General features: G+C 55.7%; 5 protein-coding genes across 5 annotated transcripts; all 5 read left to right on the forward strand.

Moving 5' to 3' along the window:
• Window positions 1-232: 232 nt before the first annotated feature.
• Window positions 233-1,445, forward strand: INS49_010259 (uncharacterized protein; the record flags this gene model as incomplete). Its single annotated transcript, XM_043170985.1, has 5 exons — window positions 233-557; window positions 745-849; window positions 994-1,030; window positions 1,082-1,206; window positions 1,399-1,445. The coding sequence occupies 5 exons, from the start codon at window positions 233-235 to the stop codon at window positions 1,443-1,445; spliced, it is 639 nt and encodes a 212-aa protein (XP_043025550.1).
• Window positions 1,446-2,174: 729 nt separating this feature from the next.
• On the forward strand, window positions 2,175-3,550 carry INS49_010260 (uncharacterized protein; the record flags this gene model as incomplete). Its single annotated transcript, XM_043170986.1, has 4 exons — window positions 2,175-2,180; window positions 2,279-2,336; window positions 2,438-3,316; window positions 3,378-3,550. 4 exons carry the CDS (start codon window positions 2,175-2,177, stop codon window positions 3,548-3,550), a joined length of 1,116 nt encoding a protein of 371 aa, XP_043025551.1.
• A 632-nt stretch (window positions 3,551-4,182) lies between these two features.
• Window positions 4,183-5,498, forward strand: INS49_010261 (uncharacterized protein; the record flags this gene model as incomplete). Its single annotated transcript, XM_043170987.1, has 4 exons — window positions 4,183-4,257; window positions 4,406-4,560; window positions 4,707-4,769; window positions 4,826-5,498. 4 exons carry the CDS (start codon window positions 4,183-4,185, stop codon window positions 5,496-5,498), a joined length of 966 nt encoding a protein of 321 aa, XP_043025552.1.
• Window positions 5,499-6,260: 762 nt separating this feature from the next.
• INS49_010262 (uncharacterized protein) lies at window positions 6,261-9,077 on the forward strand (the record flags this gene model as incomplete). Its single annotated transcript, XM_043170988.1, has 1 exon — window positions 6,261-9,077. The coding sequence occupies one exon, from the start codon at window positions 6,261-6,263 to the stop codon at window positions 9,075-9,077; it is 2,817 nt and encodes a 938-aa protein (XP_043025553.1).
• Window positions 9,078-9,530: 453 nt separating this feature from the next.
• On the forward strand, window positions 9,531-11,977 carry INS49_010263 (uncharacterized protein; the record flags this gene model as incomplete). Its single annotated transcript, XM_043170989.1, has 9 exons — window positions 9,531-9,772; window positions 9,870-9,940; window positions 9,991-10,059; window positions 10,120-10,168; window positions 10,645-10,657; window positions 11,141-11,325; window positions 11,388-11,444; window positions 11,525-11,739; window positions 11,829-11,977. The coding sequence occupies 9 exons, from the start codon at window positions 9,531-9,533 to the stop codon at window positions 11,975-11,977; spliced, it is 1,050 nt and encodes a 349-aa protein (XP_043025554.1).
• Window positions 11,978-14,430: the final 2,453 nt, after the last annotated feature.

Genomic DNA, 14,430 nt, shown 5'->3' on the forward strand with positions numbered 1-14,430 from the left:
CTTATTTCAGCCTGCCGTTTTCGACCTAGATTTCTTCGCATCACTGCAAATAGCCAAATCGAGGCCGTACACACTCGAGCGATCTGCTTTCAGCTACAACGATTTCCAGGAGACGTTCTTTCGCGTGATAGATTTCCCTAGACAGCACCACCGGTCACCGACCATGGCACGCACGATTCATCCCCTGCAAAGACTGGCGTCGCCATCCAGGTCCATCTCTGCCATCATTCACATGCTCGGGATAGCGTCCTTCTCAGCGTCTTTCAGGTGGCTCTTCCAATACCCCACTCCCGAAAACGAAAAGTTCGGAGGCGTGTTTCAATTCTTGACCATCATCGGGTTGGCGCTCGCGCTGACGAGTATGGCCCTGGGACTGCTCGCCGACGTGACCTTGAGTTCTACCCTCTTCAATGCAAAGAACGTGATTTCGGTGTGCTCGACACCTCTGGAAGTCCTGGTCAGCATCCTCTATTGGGGCATCACTCTTATCGACAAGCGTCTCCTGGCCCCCGAAGAGTTCCAGCTACCTTTCTTGCCGGATTTCGGCTTCCACGCAAGTAAGCCGCCCCCAAAACCCGGTATGACCTTGTTTCTGTGGTCGTAGTCTCCCTCGTTGGTCATGCCAGGCCGTATCACGGGCTGTGAGCTGTGAGACAGACCGTGGGCAGAAAGTACCCGTCGAATTCCCTTCCAGCCCATGGAATTCTCCAATGGTGCATCGATAACTGATTCCGGAATCTGTAGTGCCAGCAATAATGTTGACATTGGATCTCCTGCTCCTCAGCCCTCCATGGACTATCAAATTCCAAGGTGCATTGACTCTTAGCACCTTCCTGGCCTTTGCTTATTGTAAGTCCTTGGGTAGAAGTACATGTTGCCCCTGGAGGAGATGTCTGTATCAACTGTAGCCATGGGGAAGTTACAGGCCAAAAATCTCCCTCTGCAGCCACTTCGCATATGGAAACGGAAGTACAATCACTGATAGCATTCAAGGGGCATGGATTGAATACACCTTCTCGTACAATCAGACGTGAGTTCCGCTTCTCAACAGGTAGACACGCCGAACTGACAAAATGATCAGTTACCCGTACCCCATCTTTACCCTTCTTACCACGCCTCAGAGGGTTGGACTCTTCACATTCTCTGGAATCACGTGTGCCATCAGTACTATGGGGCTTAAATGGTTATATGGAAAGATCAACGGCAGTAAGTGGAACCCTTTTTGAGTGTTGACTCTGCTCTTCGAGGGATGCCGGGGTCTTGCATCCAGAGCTTCAAGGGCATAGACCCTGGCATCGCTACCCCGAACCTGGAGCTCATCTCGGTACCATTCGACTCGCATTCTTGCCCTTGTTCATTATGCCCACAAGAGAAGGGCCAATGGCTGACAATTAGTAGTTGAGGAGTTCAAGAAAGAGGCTGCAAACCCGGTCAAGCTCGACTGAGCGACTTCAAGCTCCTTGTGCCACCGCACTCATGCCATCACATTCCATGTGTCGTGCAACAAACAGTTGGCTGCCGACTCTCGGTCTCGTCAGAAAGACTTCACGTGAGGATGTGACAGAAGTCCGTACTTTTGCGCGACGTTGGCTCGACGGCAAAGCCTGGGCCCTGGTTTGCTTCTCTGTGCCGTGACACCTGGTTACGGATCCACCCCAACACCGAATGCGCGGCTGTGTGTATGCCCGACAGGCGCCGAAACAAATTCTCAAAGGAGACAGTGTCCAAGGCGTGCCCATGAATTTCGATTTTGATAGAACACGTTGGATTGGTTGGTTTTTTATAGCGAATAGAGTCCGGCTGAAAGGGGTTGTTCCCTAGGCACAGCTCGCAGGGAGCTTAACAGCTTAGCAGCTCAAGCTAAGGGGTCCTCTGCCTGCCCCAACTGCTTCCCGGCCCCCACTGTAGGAGTGACTCAATGCTGAACCCAATGCGCTCTGGTTTGAAATAAGCATACGTCAATGGCTATCTCAAGGGCCCAAACTTTATCCATCTGATTCACACACCAACTACAAAGCTCTGCCCTGGGCCAAATTTCTCGGGCTTATTTTCGTGATACGTTCCAGCTTCTCCTTTCTTACTTTTCTCCCTACTTTTCTCCCTTTTCCTGATAGAGATACCCAGTCCCCAAGAGCGTGCATTGAAGCTTCCTTGCGTTCGACCTTCCCATCACAATGGCTGTAAGTGGACGAACCGCCCCGCTGCGCCGGACGCCGAGCTGCGGCCCACTCACGCCACACTCCCATGCCGATGACGCTGACTCACCTTCGACTCGCAGTCCTTCTACATCGAAAACAAGAACGTCGGCAACAAGGCCGAGAGCGAGGACTGGAGAAGTGAGTAGGACTGCGAGCCCCAAGCTCCTTGAACTACCGCGAAGAATCAGTGGCTAATTGCATCCTACGTTTCTAAGTCCGCGGCTACAACCCTCTCACAGCGCCCGACCTACTCCAACATGAGATCAAACAGACCCAGGAATCGAAGCGCACCGTGCTCGACGGCCGTGAGGAGGTTGTCGCAGTGGTCAATGGCACGGACGAGAAGCAGCGGCTGCTCGTGGTCATCGGCCCTTGCTCCATACACGACCCCCAGGCGGCCCTTGACTACTGTGACATGCTACTGAAAGAGAAGGAGAAGCACAAGGACGAGCTGCTGATTGTGATGCGCTCCTACCTGGAGAAGCCTCGCACGACTGTCGGCTGGAAGGGTCTTATTAACGACCCGGACATCGACAACAGCTTCAACATCAACAAGGGTCTGCGCCTTTCGAGACAACTTTTTGTGGACCTTACCTCGAAGGGCATGCCTCTTGCGAGCGAGATGTTGGATACCATCTCCCCACAGTTCGTGGCTGATGTGCTGTCCCTCGGTGCTGTCGGTGCGAGAACAACCGAGTCTCAACTGCACCGTGAGCTTGCAAGTGGTCTTAGTTTCCCCGTAGGCTTCAAGAACGGTACCGATGGGTCCCTAGGCGTTGCGATCGACGCGATCGGCGCTGTCAGGCACCCTCATCAGTTCCTGTCTGTCACCAAGCCCGGCGTGGCTGCCATCGTGGGCACGGTCGGCAACGACGACTGTTTCGTGATCCTGAGAGGAGGCACAAAAGGCACAAACTACGATGAGAAGAGCATCAAGGAGGCCAAGGCAGCGCTGCAGAAGGCGGGTGTACGCGAGCGGATGATGGTGGACTGCAGCCACGGCAACTCGCAGAAGAACCACAAGAACCAGCCCAAGGTGGCGGCCGTCCTGGCCGAGCAGCTCGCAAAGGGCGAGACTGGCATCATGGGCGTGATGATTGAGAGTAATATCAACGAGGGTGAGTTCCTGTCCAGGCGCGAACGATTGGCACGGAGCTCCAGAGCTGACCACATGCGCAGGATCCCAAAAGGTACCCAAGGAGGGCAAGGCAGGCCTTCAGTACGGCGTCAGCATCACCGACGCATGCATCGGCTGGCAGGACACCGAGTCTGTTCTGGCCCAGCTGGCTGACGGTGTGAAGAAGAGGCGAGCTGTCCTGGACGAGACCAAGGCGAAGGAGAACGGTGCATAGGGTGTCCGCCTTCCTCTTCGGCCGCGGCCAAACTGAGCCGTCAAAGATGTGGTCGCGGCGAACATGGTGACTTGTGACGCTGGGCTGGGAAAAGTGCTGTTCCAAGGCGTTTATTCTTATCAAAAACTGATGGCTGGCCAGGTCCAGCGGGAGTAGACGACATACAAATAATCAAATAAAACACGGGCAAATTCGGTAAATCTTGAATGCATTAGCAGGCAGACTGTACTCATGCCATATGCGTCGACCTCGACGAGCTTCACGTGGTCGTGGTGCGGATCGAGGGGGCACCTGTTCGCATTTATGCGTTTTTGAATGTGACCGTCATAGAGAGGTGCACGAGGTGGGATTGACCTTTTGGCTGGCGGGTGCAGCCAGGTCTCACAGTAGTCGTGTCTGCTGTGGTTGGCCCGTGCACGGTTGGGGGGTGTAATCGAGCAGCTTTCATTGGCAAATTCCTCGGGATCTTACGGCTGGCACAGGTTTTGCTCTGGCTCTCGACCTCAATCCAACGGCTACCGACCACTAGACCTCAAATCTCCAGGCATTGGGACTCGATCTCAACCCCACTCACCCACTCATCTCCTCGCAGCATCCTCTGAACGCCGAGCAGCAGCAGCTCCTTGCCCAAGATGTTTGCCCGGTCCTGCTTGCGCTCGACGCGCGCCTTCTCCGGGGCACGAAATGGCGCCATGAGCTTTGCGAAGGTACGAACCGATCCGTCCGCGGACGAAGGGGAGAACAGCTGGGCGAGATGCAGCACAACCGGCGCCCAAAATTCACGACCATCTCATACTGTGTTCGAGACGGACTCATCGCTTTCGGATTGGGGCTAACGGGCTATCTGGTTCATAGCGCGCCGCGTCCACGACCAGCAACGCAAACGCCGCCGAGGGAAGACGACTCAACATCGCCGCCGCAGCCTCGACTGCTGCCGCCCTCGGCTCCGTCGCTTGGTACTACCATCTCTACGGCTCCGATGCCTTCGCCGCGACACAGGCAGAAGAGGGGTGAGTGGATCAATTGCCCCTTGCTCGTACTCGGGAGCATTGATGCATCTGGGGGTGCCTGGACTGTATTGAGGCATATACAAACCGTCCAACCCCCAGGCGGCATTTCGAAGACGGGAACCTCAGAGCTGACAACAAACGCATAGTCTCCACCCTACCGCGTACCCCTGGGTGCACGAACAGTGGTTCAAGACCTTCGACCACCAGGCGTACGTGGAAACGCGATCCCTACACACCCCGAATGTGAACTCACACACCTGAACAGGCTCCGACGAGGCTTCCAAGTCTACCAAGAGGTCTGCGCGTCTTGCCACTCCCTTAGCAGAATTCCCTACCGATCTCTAGTCGGCTCCGTCCTCACCGTCGACGAGGCCAAGGCCATGGCCGAGGAGAACGAGTACGACAGTGAGCCCAACGACGAGGGCGAGATCGAGAAGCGGCCCGGCAAGCTTTCCGACTACCTCCCTGCACCCTACAAGAACGACGAGGCTGCCCGGGCTGCCAACAACGGCGCTCTGCCCCCAGATCTGTCCCTGATCGTCAAGGCCCGACACGGCGGCTGCAACTACATCTTCTCCCTGCTGACCGGCTACCCCGAGGAGCCCCCGGCGGGCGCCGTCGTCGGTGCCGGCCTCAACTTCAACCCCTACTTCCCTGGAACCGGTATCGCCATGGCTCGTGTCCTGTACAACGACCTGGTGGAATACGAGGACGAGACCCCTGCGACGACGTCACAGATGGCCAAGGACGTGGTTGAGTTCCTGAACTGGGCCGCCGAGCCCGAGATGGACCAGCGGAAGAAGATGGGTATGCAGGTGCTGATTGTGTCGACGGCTCTGTTTGCCATCAGCGTGTGGGTCAAGAGGTACAAGTGGGCCAACCTCAAGTCCCGCAAGGTCACCTACGACCCACCAGCAGAGTCCAAGGTGCGCCATTAAACACAAAGACAGCAATGCGGATAGAGCAGTGAGACAACGGGCCTGTCAAGGCCTGGCTGGTGGTCTCTTCATCAAAAGTGGCTGCTGTATGTGTATAATGTTATCAAACTTAGACTTCTTCCTCCCGGTTTCTCCTGTCTCACTCGCATTGACGAAGTAGAAAAAAAAGGAAAGACAGAAGAGACACGGGGACGGGGACAGGAGTAATATTCAGGGTTGGTAGAGTGTATATCAAAGCTTTCAGGTCTCAATTTTACCATTTTCTTGCGTCCTCAACACTGCTCAACACATGTGGTGAGAGGATGCTCGCTTAGCCTTGTGACTGGGACTGTGTACTGTGCGTGCACGCCTGGCCGTCTACTTGAAATATTGAACAAGCGGCCTGCATCGGGTCAACCCATAGCTTACATTACCGATCTATTTATGAAAATGCTCATCAAAAAGTCTACTTGGCATCGACCGAAAATCCTCCAGGCACGGCGAATTGATTAGAAGCGCCAGGAATTTGTTGGTGGTGCCTGAGACTTCAGGACCCAAGCGTGCCCAGGTACTGAGGTACTGTTTTGAGGGAGTCGTATGTCAGTGTTTTCTGGTCCGTGCTCACGCCTCAACGGCCACCTCGACTTCAATTCCAGAACTCAACTTTTCATTCCAGGCTTTGATCAGACGTGACGCTCTCTATGCGTCATCAAGAAATTTACACTGCAGGATTCATCACAGCCTCATTATGTGAGACTGTTTTGAGTCTTCACGTCACTCGAGATGGAGGCAGTTGTTACCGGGTCTGTCGCGGCCAAACGCCCCAGCGCGCGATCAACAACGCTCGATGCGGATGCAGCCAGAGACCTGCTCAACTATTTTGAGATTGACGAGAACGAGAAGGAGTTCCTCATCTCGGCCATCACGTCCAGCAAGGCGCACGAGGACGAGGTCAAGGCCCTCCTTCACGACCGCGCATTCTCTTCACACACGTCAGAGGATGACACGTCTGAGGATGACGACAACCAAAATGACAGCGCACCAACAGGCCGGCACTCAATACCATGGAGGACGCCGGAGAACCCAGAAGCCCCACCAATGGACGAAAACACGGCCCGCAACCTGCTTTGCGGTTTCAACATCGACGACGACCTGAGGGAATTTCTCATGGCCATTATCATGTCGGGCAAGGTTTTTGAGGATGATCTCAGGCAACTCTACAAGATCGGCCTCTCGGCTGGTTGGGAGACCTTTCAGGCACAGGTGCAGTGTGCAAAGTCATTGAGAGACAAGGTCCTCGCAAGGCATTACGGTGATGATCTCACGCTGTATCTGGGGATGTTGAGGGAGTCTGATCACATCGGGGACTTCAAGGAGAGGTACTGGCCTCTGGGGGCACCTGCACTCAATGCGAGCGACAAGCTCGTGGCGGGCAAGCATCTCTGGGGCGGACTGGTGGATGGCAACACGACGAGCCTGCAGAGCATCCAACTGGTTCATGACGACGACAGCCAAGTCATCAACAACATCGTGCCCATGGACAAGCCCCCGCCGGACTGGGTAGCAAGCAATCCTCAGCCCACCAAGACAGCAACCGATACCACCAAGAAGGCCAAGCCCAAGACGCAAAGTGCAGAGCAGGCTCCATCTTCCGCCAATGACGCCAGATTTGAGGTCGTCTGCCCTATACGGCGGCAGGACGGGTCCGTCTGTAACAAGCGCTGCTACGACGGAAAGGCCTACCGCTCCATGCAGGAGCACATCCGCAAAGTGCACAAGGACCATTACATACCAGGTCTCAACGCGAATGAAGAGAGCTTCCGTCGCATGGTCAACAACACACCCGGAGGGGAGTCCAACCTGCAGCAGGCCACAAACGGGGCCAAGAGCCCGGATGATCAGGCAGGAGCCTTCAACCCTCAGCTGGTCCGACCGGCTGACTTGTCTTTGCCGTTGGCCAACGGCGCGGCGGTGGACGCGGGAAAGCAGCAGCGAGTGGCCAAGAAAGCGAAACAGTCACATGAGAAGAGCGCTGCAAAGTCACCATTCTTTGTCGACCAGGGGCAGAATTTGCTGGATGTCAACGTCTCAGGGCCAATTTCTGGTATAATACCGGCGCAGTCTGCTCTTGGCGGCGCTTTTGATGAGAGGCAGTTTCTGTCGCCGTTTGATAGAGGCCAAGACGGATTCGGAGCAATGTCACTTGGACTAGATGCCACTATATCCCAGAGCCTGTTCCCACAGCATGTTGACGGCCCAGCTCACAGCTCAGTGTCATCAGATCGGAAGCGGAAGCGCGATGACACGAACTCCGAACCACAAGATCAGTCCTCGAGCCAGGACCTGCAGGGTGGACTCAATGGCTCAGCTGGCGAGCTCTATAACCCACCTGTAGACCCGAACCTTTTCTTCCAGACCTTACCACCACAGCCAGCACCCCCTGTCGCTCCCGATGTGTTCGACGAGATGATAGATATCCTCGGCCAGCTTCAAGAGGCTTCTCGAGAGAATAATGCGACGCGAGAGATGAACGGACCGACGACTGGGCACTACAACCCACCGGCTGAGTTCACGGCCTCACAAGCCCTGTCAGCCAAGCGTAACCCTTTCGCTGCGCCCACACCACCCGCAAAAGCGAAGCCTGCCCAGAAGCAGGCCGCATCCCACTTCTTTGTTTCTCCCAGCAAGAAAATCGACGAGGCACGCACCGCCTCAGTGACACCAAGCCCGACGGCTAAGAAGACAAGCCGACCGGCCCGGGGCACTGTGTCGGCACTTCCGATCCCCCCGTTGGCAGGAGACAGGTTCGGCCTTGTCCAGGAAGAGCTGGCCGGTGACCCCTTTCGACTCTTGGTTGCCGTCACCTTCCTGATTAGAACTCCTGGAAGGGTTGCAATCCCCGTGTTCCGCCAGCTGATGGAGCGCTACCCAACGCCGCAGGCCCTGGTCGAGGCGGGCCCGGCTGACATTGAGGCTATGATGCATCATCTCGGCCTGTCTAACCAACGGACCAAGACGATCCAGAAGTATGCGCGCACCTGGCTCGAGCGGCCCCCCTCGAAAGACGTGCGCTACGGGATCAAGGACTACCCGCAGAAGGGCGACGGCAAGGACGTCCGCGCGGCCGAGGTCTTTGGGCCCGAGGACCACCCCGGCGCCGACAAGGGCGACGGCAACCCCGGAAGCCCCGACTCTTCCAAAGAGAACGACCCCCAAGCCAAGACCACGGCTAGAGGCCACGGCACAGCCTGGGAGATCGGCCACCTGACGACGGGCCGGTACGCGCTCGACTCGTGGCGGATATTCTGCCGGGACGTCCTCCTGGGTCGCGCGCAGGACTGGAAGGGAAAAGGCCGCGACGGCGCCTTCCAGCCGGAGTGGATGCGCGTCCTGCCCGAGGACAAGGAGCTCAGGGCCTGCCTGCGGTGGATGTGGATGAAGGAGGGCTGGGAGTGGGACCCGAAAACCGGCGAGAAGACCCCGCTGCGGGAGGAGATGCGCCGGGCCGTCGACGAGGGCCGGGTCGCATATGACAACCTGGGCCAGCTGCAGATTCTGGAAAAGGTGGATGGTCAGGTCGATGGTAACGGAGTGGCTTGAGGGGGTGAACAAAAAAAAAAAGGCGCTGGTCTTTGGCTTTGGAGGCTGTCAGGTCGGTGAGGTTCGAGCATGCTGTGTACTGCCTGCTTGTGTTCATGTAAGGAAACGAACGAATGACATTGTAATTGCCCAAGCTTGCCACGGACGTCTGTTGTTTGTGTGGTCTCCTAGCCGTCGGCTTGAGGGTAAACGAAGATCCCTCTCCCGAAGCGACTTGCTTATCCGGAATCAGCACTGCTCTTGCTTGCCAACACTTATTCCTGTGATTCAACACAAGTTGTGGATCACTGGAGGAGCTTCACTCAGTACAGGTGAATTAGAACGCAACAAAAAGCCGCCTTCCCTCTACTTAAAAGAGCCGTCCGCAACAACTCTCTCCTCCAACTACACCATCTGACCCATCAGGACAACCATCAACAAAAGCAAATCACCCATCACCGACACTCAGTCAACATGAAGGTCTCTACCATCACCATCCTCGCCACCCTCGGCTTCTCTGGCATAACTTGCGCTTCCAGCCGCTTCAACACCACCTGCCATAACTTCGACATTCACGACCTCGACGGCAAGTCGGGCCGCGCTGTCCGGTTGTACGCAGAGTGCAAGAACTTCAATGGCGACTACGTGCAGACCAATCTGGACCTGAACACATGCTTTGGATGGGGCCCCGACTGTGAATTCGCTCCTTATGACAAGTATGACCCCAGACTTCCCTCTTGGGCGCGATCTGCCTGAACCTCCATGTGGAGCAAGCATTCTTCGTGGATACGAGCTGATAGCAGCGTCTCGCAGGGACTTCTCCCACACTTGCAACCATTGCGAGAACCCTTGGAATGGGGAGGACCAGTTTGGCATGAACTTCGGTGCGTCCAGCGGTCGCCATTCTAGTTGGGCAATACTGATGCTTCTACAGGTTGCGACGGTTACTGCGAGCACAAGAACGAGGATGGAAAGCAGATGCACTTTGCAACGATCAACCTTCGTGAGTGCGCGATACCGCCTGCTGGGCAAGCCTAGAAGTCGCTAACACAGGCTCCAACAGAGCAGTACATCGGCAACAGCAATGGCAGCCTTTACTGTTTGCCAAACATGTGAGGGCACGCCTCATTTGAGGAGCTGTATGTGACACTTCTTCGATTGGGGAGAAGGATCTGGCCCATTTTGGAATTTTGGTCGTTTGCTGTCTACAGGAGCCTATGTAGCCTTCAATGCAGTGGATTGGCAGGATCATCCATGTCTTCAGATTCCCTCCCGGGCTCAAAATGCCATAACGGAGTCACACTTCGGCTCCCATGCTACCTTTCCGAGTTAGCATGCAAGTTTATATACATAGAACACTCTGGTTCTGACCTCTACTCTTACCATGCGTGTGGTTCAAGATGGTTGGGCTGGAATTGTCCGGCAGACCCTGTGAGCCGCTTAAGTCTTCTGATGGACGGTTGATCCGAAGGATGACCTCAAATACAGAGCAAACCTGGAAGGTGGTAATGCTCCTTCCCTTTGCCTCCTCGGCTGCCTTTAGGTCCCTGTGACGTCTCTCTGTCGAACCCCCGGGCAATCTGTTAAGGCAACGACTCACGGTACGCAGTGACATAGTAGCCCATACAGCAAACAGTTCACATCTTTATGTTCGTGTCAGACCACAGTCGACAGCTCAGTAAGCAAGACTGCCTTCAACCCTCAAGGCGTATATGTAAGCTGAAGACGGTCTCGCACATGATTGAACCAGACCAGTTTTTTGAGTTGGAGCTGCTCGAGGAAAGGATTTGGAACTTCAGTGGCAAGCGAGATATCGCCATCCAATCTTGACAGTCTTGTATGAACATGAGCTCCCCTGAAAGCCCCCTCGACGTAAAATCGCCCCTTCCACAACTCACCCCATCGTGATTCGAAGACCAGCGCGTGCACCGCAACAACACAATCAGGATCTTTCCTCGTCTTTTAAGAGCTTTTCCTTACCTGCCCAGCCTCACTAATCGACTGCCTTGAGCTCCATCATGATGGAGGTCCTCATCCTTCTCGCTGCCCTTTTCCTTGCCACTCTGGCTGATGCTGTCCCCCAGTCTGCGGCGGGAGAACCCAGCGGAATCGGCGGAAATGTCGCAGGGTCTACCATCACCATTCCGACCGCAAGTCCTGTCCCCTACAACGAGTCCTGCGCGGTGGGCACCTACCTCCTCAACGGCAGCAGCCTTGGTGTTTACTGCAACACCGATGACTACTCCAACTGGTACTACGACTGGACCTCGTACGCGCTGCCCATAAACAAAGCTCAGATGGCAAGCAAACGCTGATAGACCCGCCCTCTAGAATCGATCTGGACGTCTGCGTTGGCAACAACGCTGGAACACTGGTTCCTTACCCGTTGTGAGCCAACAGCCCCGCGCTTGCCATGACACTCGTCTTCTGGTACTGGACGGTAGGAACTGACCCATGATGCGACGCAGCGGAAACTTTTCCAACAGCTGTGGCAACTGCAATGTCACGTGGAGCCACGTCGAGGAGGCCCCACACAGCACAACCTACATCATCGGCTACCACTCGTCCGTTGTGACCACCATCAGCACCCTCTTCACCCCTCGATGGGACGACCTGTACCTGACCTGCTCGGGCTGCAATGCTGGCCACAGCACCACCGTCGTGCCCCGTCAGCTTGCCCTCAGTAAGTTCTTGCAACCTTTCTGCCACGTCCTATGTGAGAGGCCTTGATCATCTGACTGGGGGTGACTGGGGGAATAGACCAGGTCCTAGTCAACAACGACGGCACCATCGGCTGCTTCAACGCCGATGGTTCTACCCAGCTGGCAGAGCCCACCGTTGAGCGTGTCGTTGTCCCTCGAACTGCCTTTGCGACGCCCACACAGACCTCAGATGGACAAGATGCGGCTGCCACGGCCTAATGGCAGGCTTCGAACTTGGGGAGCAAGGCTGTGCAATCATTGATGGACAGGGAGGGCCAGGGATGGGAGGCTCGTTTGTTACTTTTGGAAGACTCGACGTGATCCAGCAGTCCGATGATATTGCATTTGATGCCAAGAGGAATTTTGTTCAGGCATACTCGCTTTGAGCACTGCAAAACCAACGAAAATGGAGTGATGATGTGCAGGACGAGAACAAACTGTCATTGTTCCCCAGATTGAAAATGGCGCTTGCACTCACGAGAAGCAGATGCGTTGCCAACTGTGTGCTATGACCTGTATTGCAACGATCAGTACAAAAATTCGAGCCCAACATGGCCTTGTGCGTCTGTTGAGAATATGACGTTGAGACTTAGGTAGTACGGCAGTTTGATCAGACCCTTCAAAATCCCGCGCTACCAGCACCAAGCGGGTGATCATCGCGATATGACTTCCTCCATCTGCCGGCGTGGTCGATCAAGGCCGTGCCCCCTTCAGTGACACAGACACTGCGGGGGCCGAGGGCTTCCCAAGATCGACACCGGCGACTGCTGTCTCCCAGCTCGATGGGACCAGCCTGGGGAGCGAACGTCCGGATTCCGTGCTTTCCGGACCACATGCCTGAGCGTTCGTCGGGCCCGAAGGCCGTTGGACACGAGCGGAACGGTTTGCCTAGTAAACAACGTGTTGGCTAGACCTGCCGATCACCACGCTGTCTCCCCCCAAACTTCCAATCCGGGCATTGTCCGAGATAGTACACAGACCTGGGCTGCCAACGCATTGTCCGCGCGGGTGCAAGATCCGAGATCGAGACTCCGGCAGCCACCGTGCAAGAAGAGCAACGGGGAAGTGTGAATAGGGTGCTAGGGTGGCCGATAACAGCAGCCAGTTGCACGTCTGTGAATGGATTGGTGCTTACACAGCGAGATAGCTCTAAGCAGCTCACTGCACAGAGCTTCCCGTAACAGTATGAAGTATCCAGTAGTAGCCGGGTCAGGCTGGGCCACAAACTTTCGGCCTTGCCTCTCTGAGCGAGAGAGTTTCCATCTCAAGCCATGGCGCCCTGCTCCTGACACAGCCGTTAAGAGTTTTGCGATAGCTCTTGCTGGTGAGCATACCCAGTTGGGCAGCCTCGTCTCAGATGTCATTTGGCTGACCTTCAGATGACACATGATGTGTCCCTTGAAGAAACTCAATGGCGTGTCACACAGAATAGCCGTCTGCTTAGCCCAGGGGATTCCGAGTGAGAGGGTGTGTGTGTGCCCCCCTTTCTTCCAGCACCACCGGAGGAGCAGGGAACAGGTCGCGCTGCAGCAGAGGAGCTCTGGCCAAGTTCGGGTCCAAATCTCCGAATGGGCTGCTGGTGGGTGAGATCTAATCAAGATCTAGACCTGTGATCATCGATCCAATGGTGACTGAGGCCCACTCTGAGACACACGTCCTGTGGCGCGCTCTCTTTCATCGATGTCTTCCAGAAGAATCCTCCAGGTCCTCAAAGATCGGTTCACCCTGCAGAGGATACCCGATTGGGAACCTGGGCTACAATACAGTAGAGCCTGGTTCAATGCGGATGCCTTCCTTGTAATTAGCAAAGATGGCACATGTATCCATACGCTCCTCCACGACTTTATGTTCGTCTGAAGATCTGAAGGGCGGCCAATCATCACGCTAGGCTGTCCACCCCAGTCCTTCGACCTCGACCTGGGGTTGAGCTCCAGTGCGGTAGCGGCGTTCTAGCAAGGTCAACCTTGCCCCAGCAAGCTCAGATTGACAGCTGCACAGGGCCAGGAACCAGGAGATGCCTCTGGCGTCTGCCAGGGTGAGGGGGGCTTTCTCGAACAGCCAAACAGCCTCGAAGGATTGCAATTCAACACCGAGAGCCACATATGCGCCGGTGGACGCTTCAGCCAGTGTTTAACTCCACACTTGACCATATCCAACCTGGCTTATCATGACGGTCGAGTCTCGACAGACGAATCATCGACATGCCCTTGCTTGTGTTGATCCTGAGGAACAAGCCCACCAACAGCCACCTCACGCGAGAACGTGGCCCCTGGGTGGTTGTGCGACGCAAATGCCAGCCAGGATTACAGGAAGCATGCATGCCCGCCCCTAAAAGCCACCATGCTTTCCGTCCAAGGTAGCACCGCACATGATCCGCCGCCGTGAAGTTTCAAGTCGGCCGAAGAGGCGAGCTCCAGCCCCCAAAGCACCAAAAGCAAGCCTCTCATCCTGAGAACAGCCTGAACAAACCTTGGAGCGGGTGTCAGCTTCCCGTGGCAGTGGTATGGAAGGGAAGGGAAGGGAAGAAGGAAGGGCCCGCGGGATCCTAGGTCTTGCGTGCCCTGGTGCGCGCCATCGACTGTCAGATCCGGATAGGCGAGCGAGTGCCCCAATCAGAAGGCACTCTTCCTGGATTGGGTTGGGTTGGGTGTTGAGAGGTTTGGTTCGTGGTG

The sequence above is a fragment of the Diaporthe citri genome (assembly GCF_014595645.1).
Source record: "Diaporthe citri strain NFHF-8-4 chromosome Unknown scaffold_4, whole genome shotgun sequence".
NCBI classification, from domain to species: Eukaryota; Fungi; Ascomycota; class Sordariomycetes; order Diaporthales; family Diaporthaceae; genus Diaporthe; species Diaporthe citri.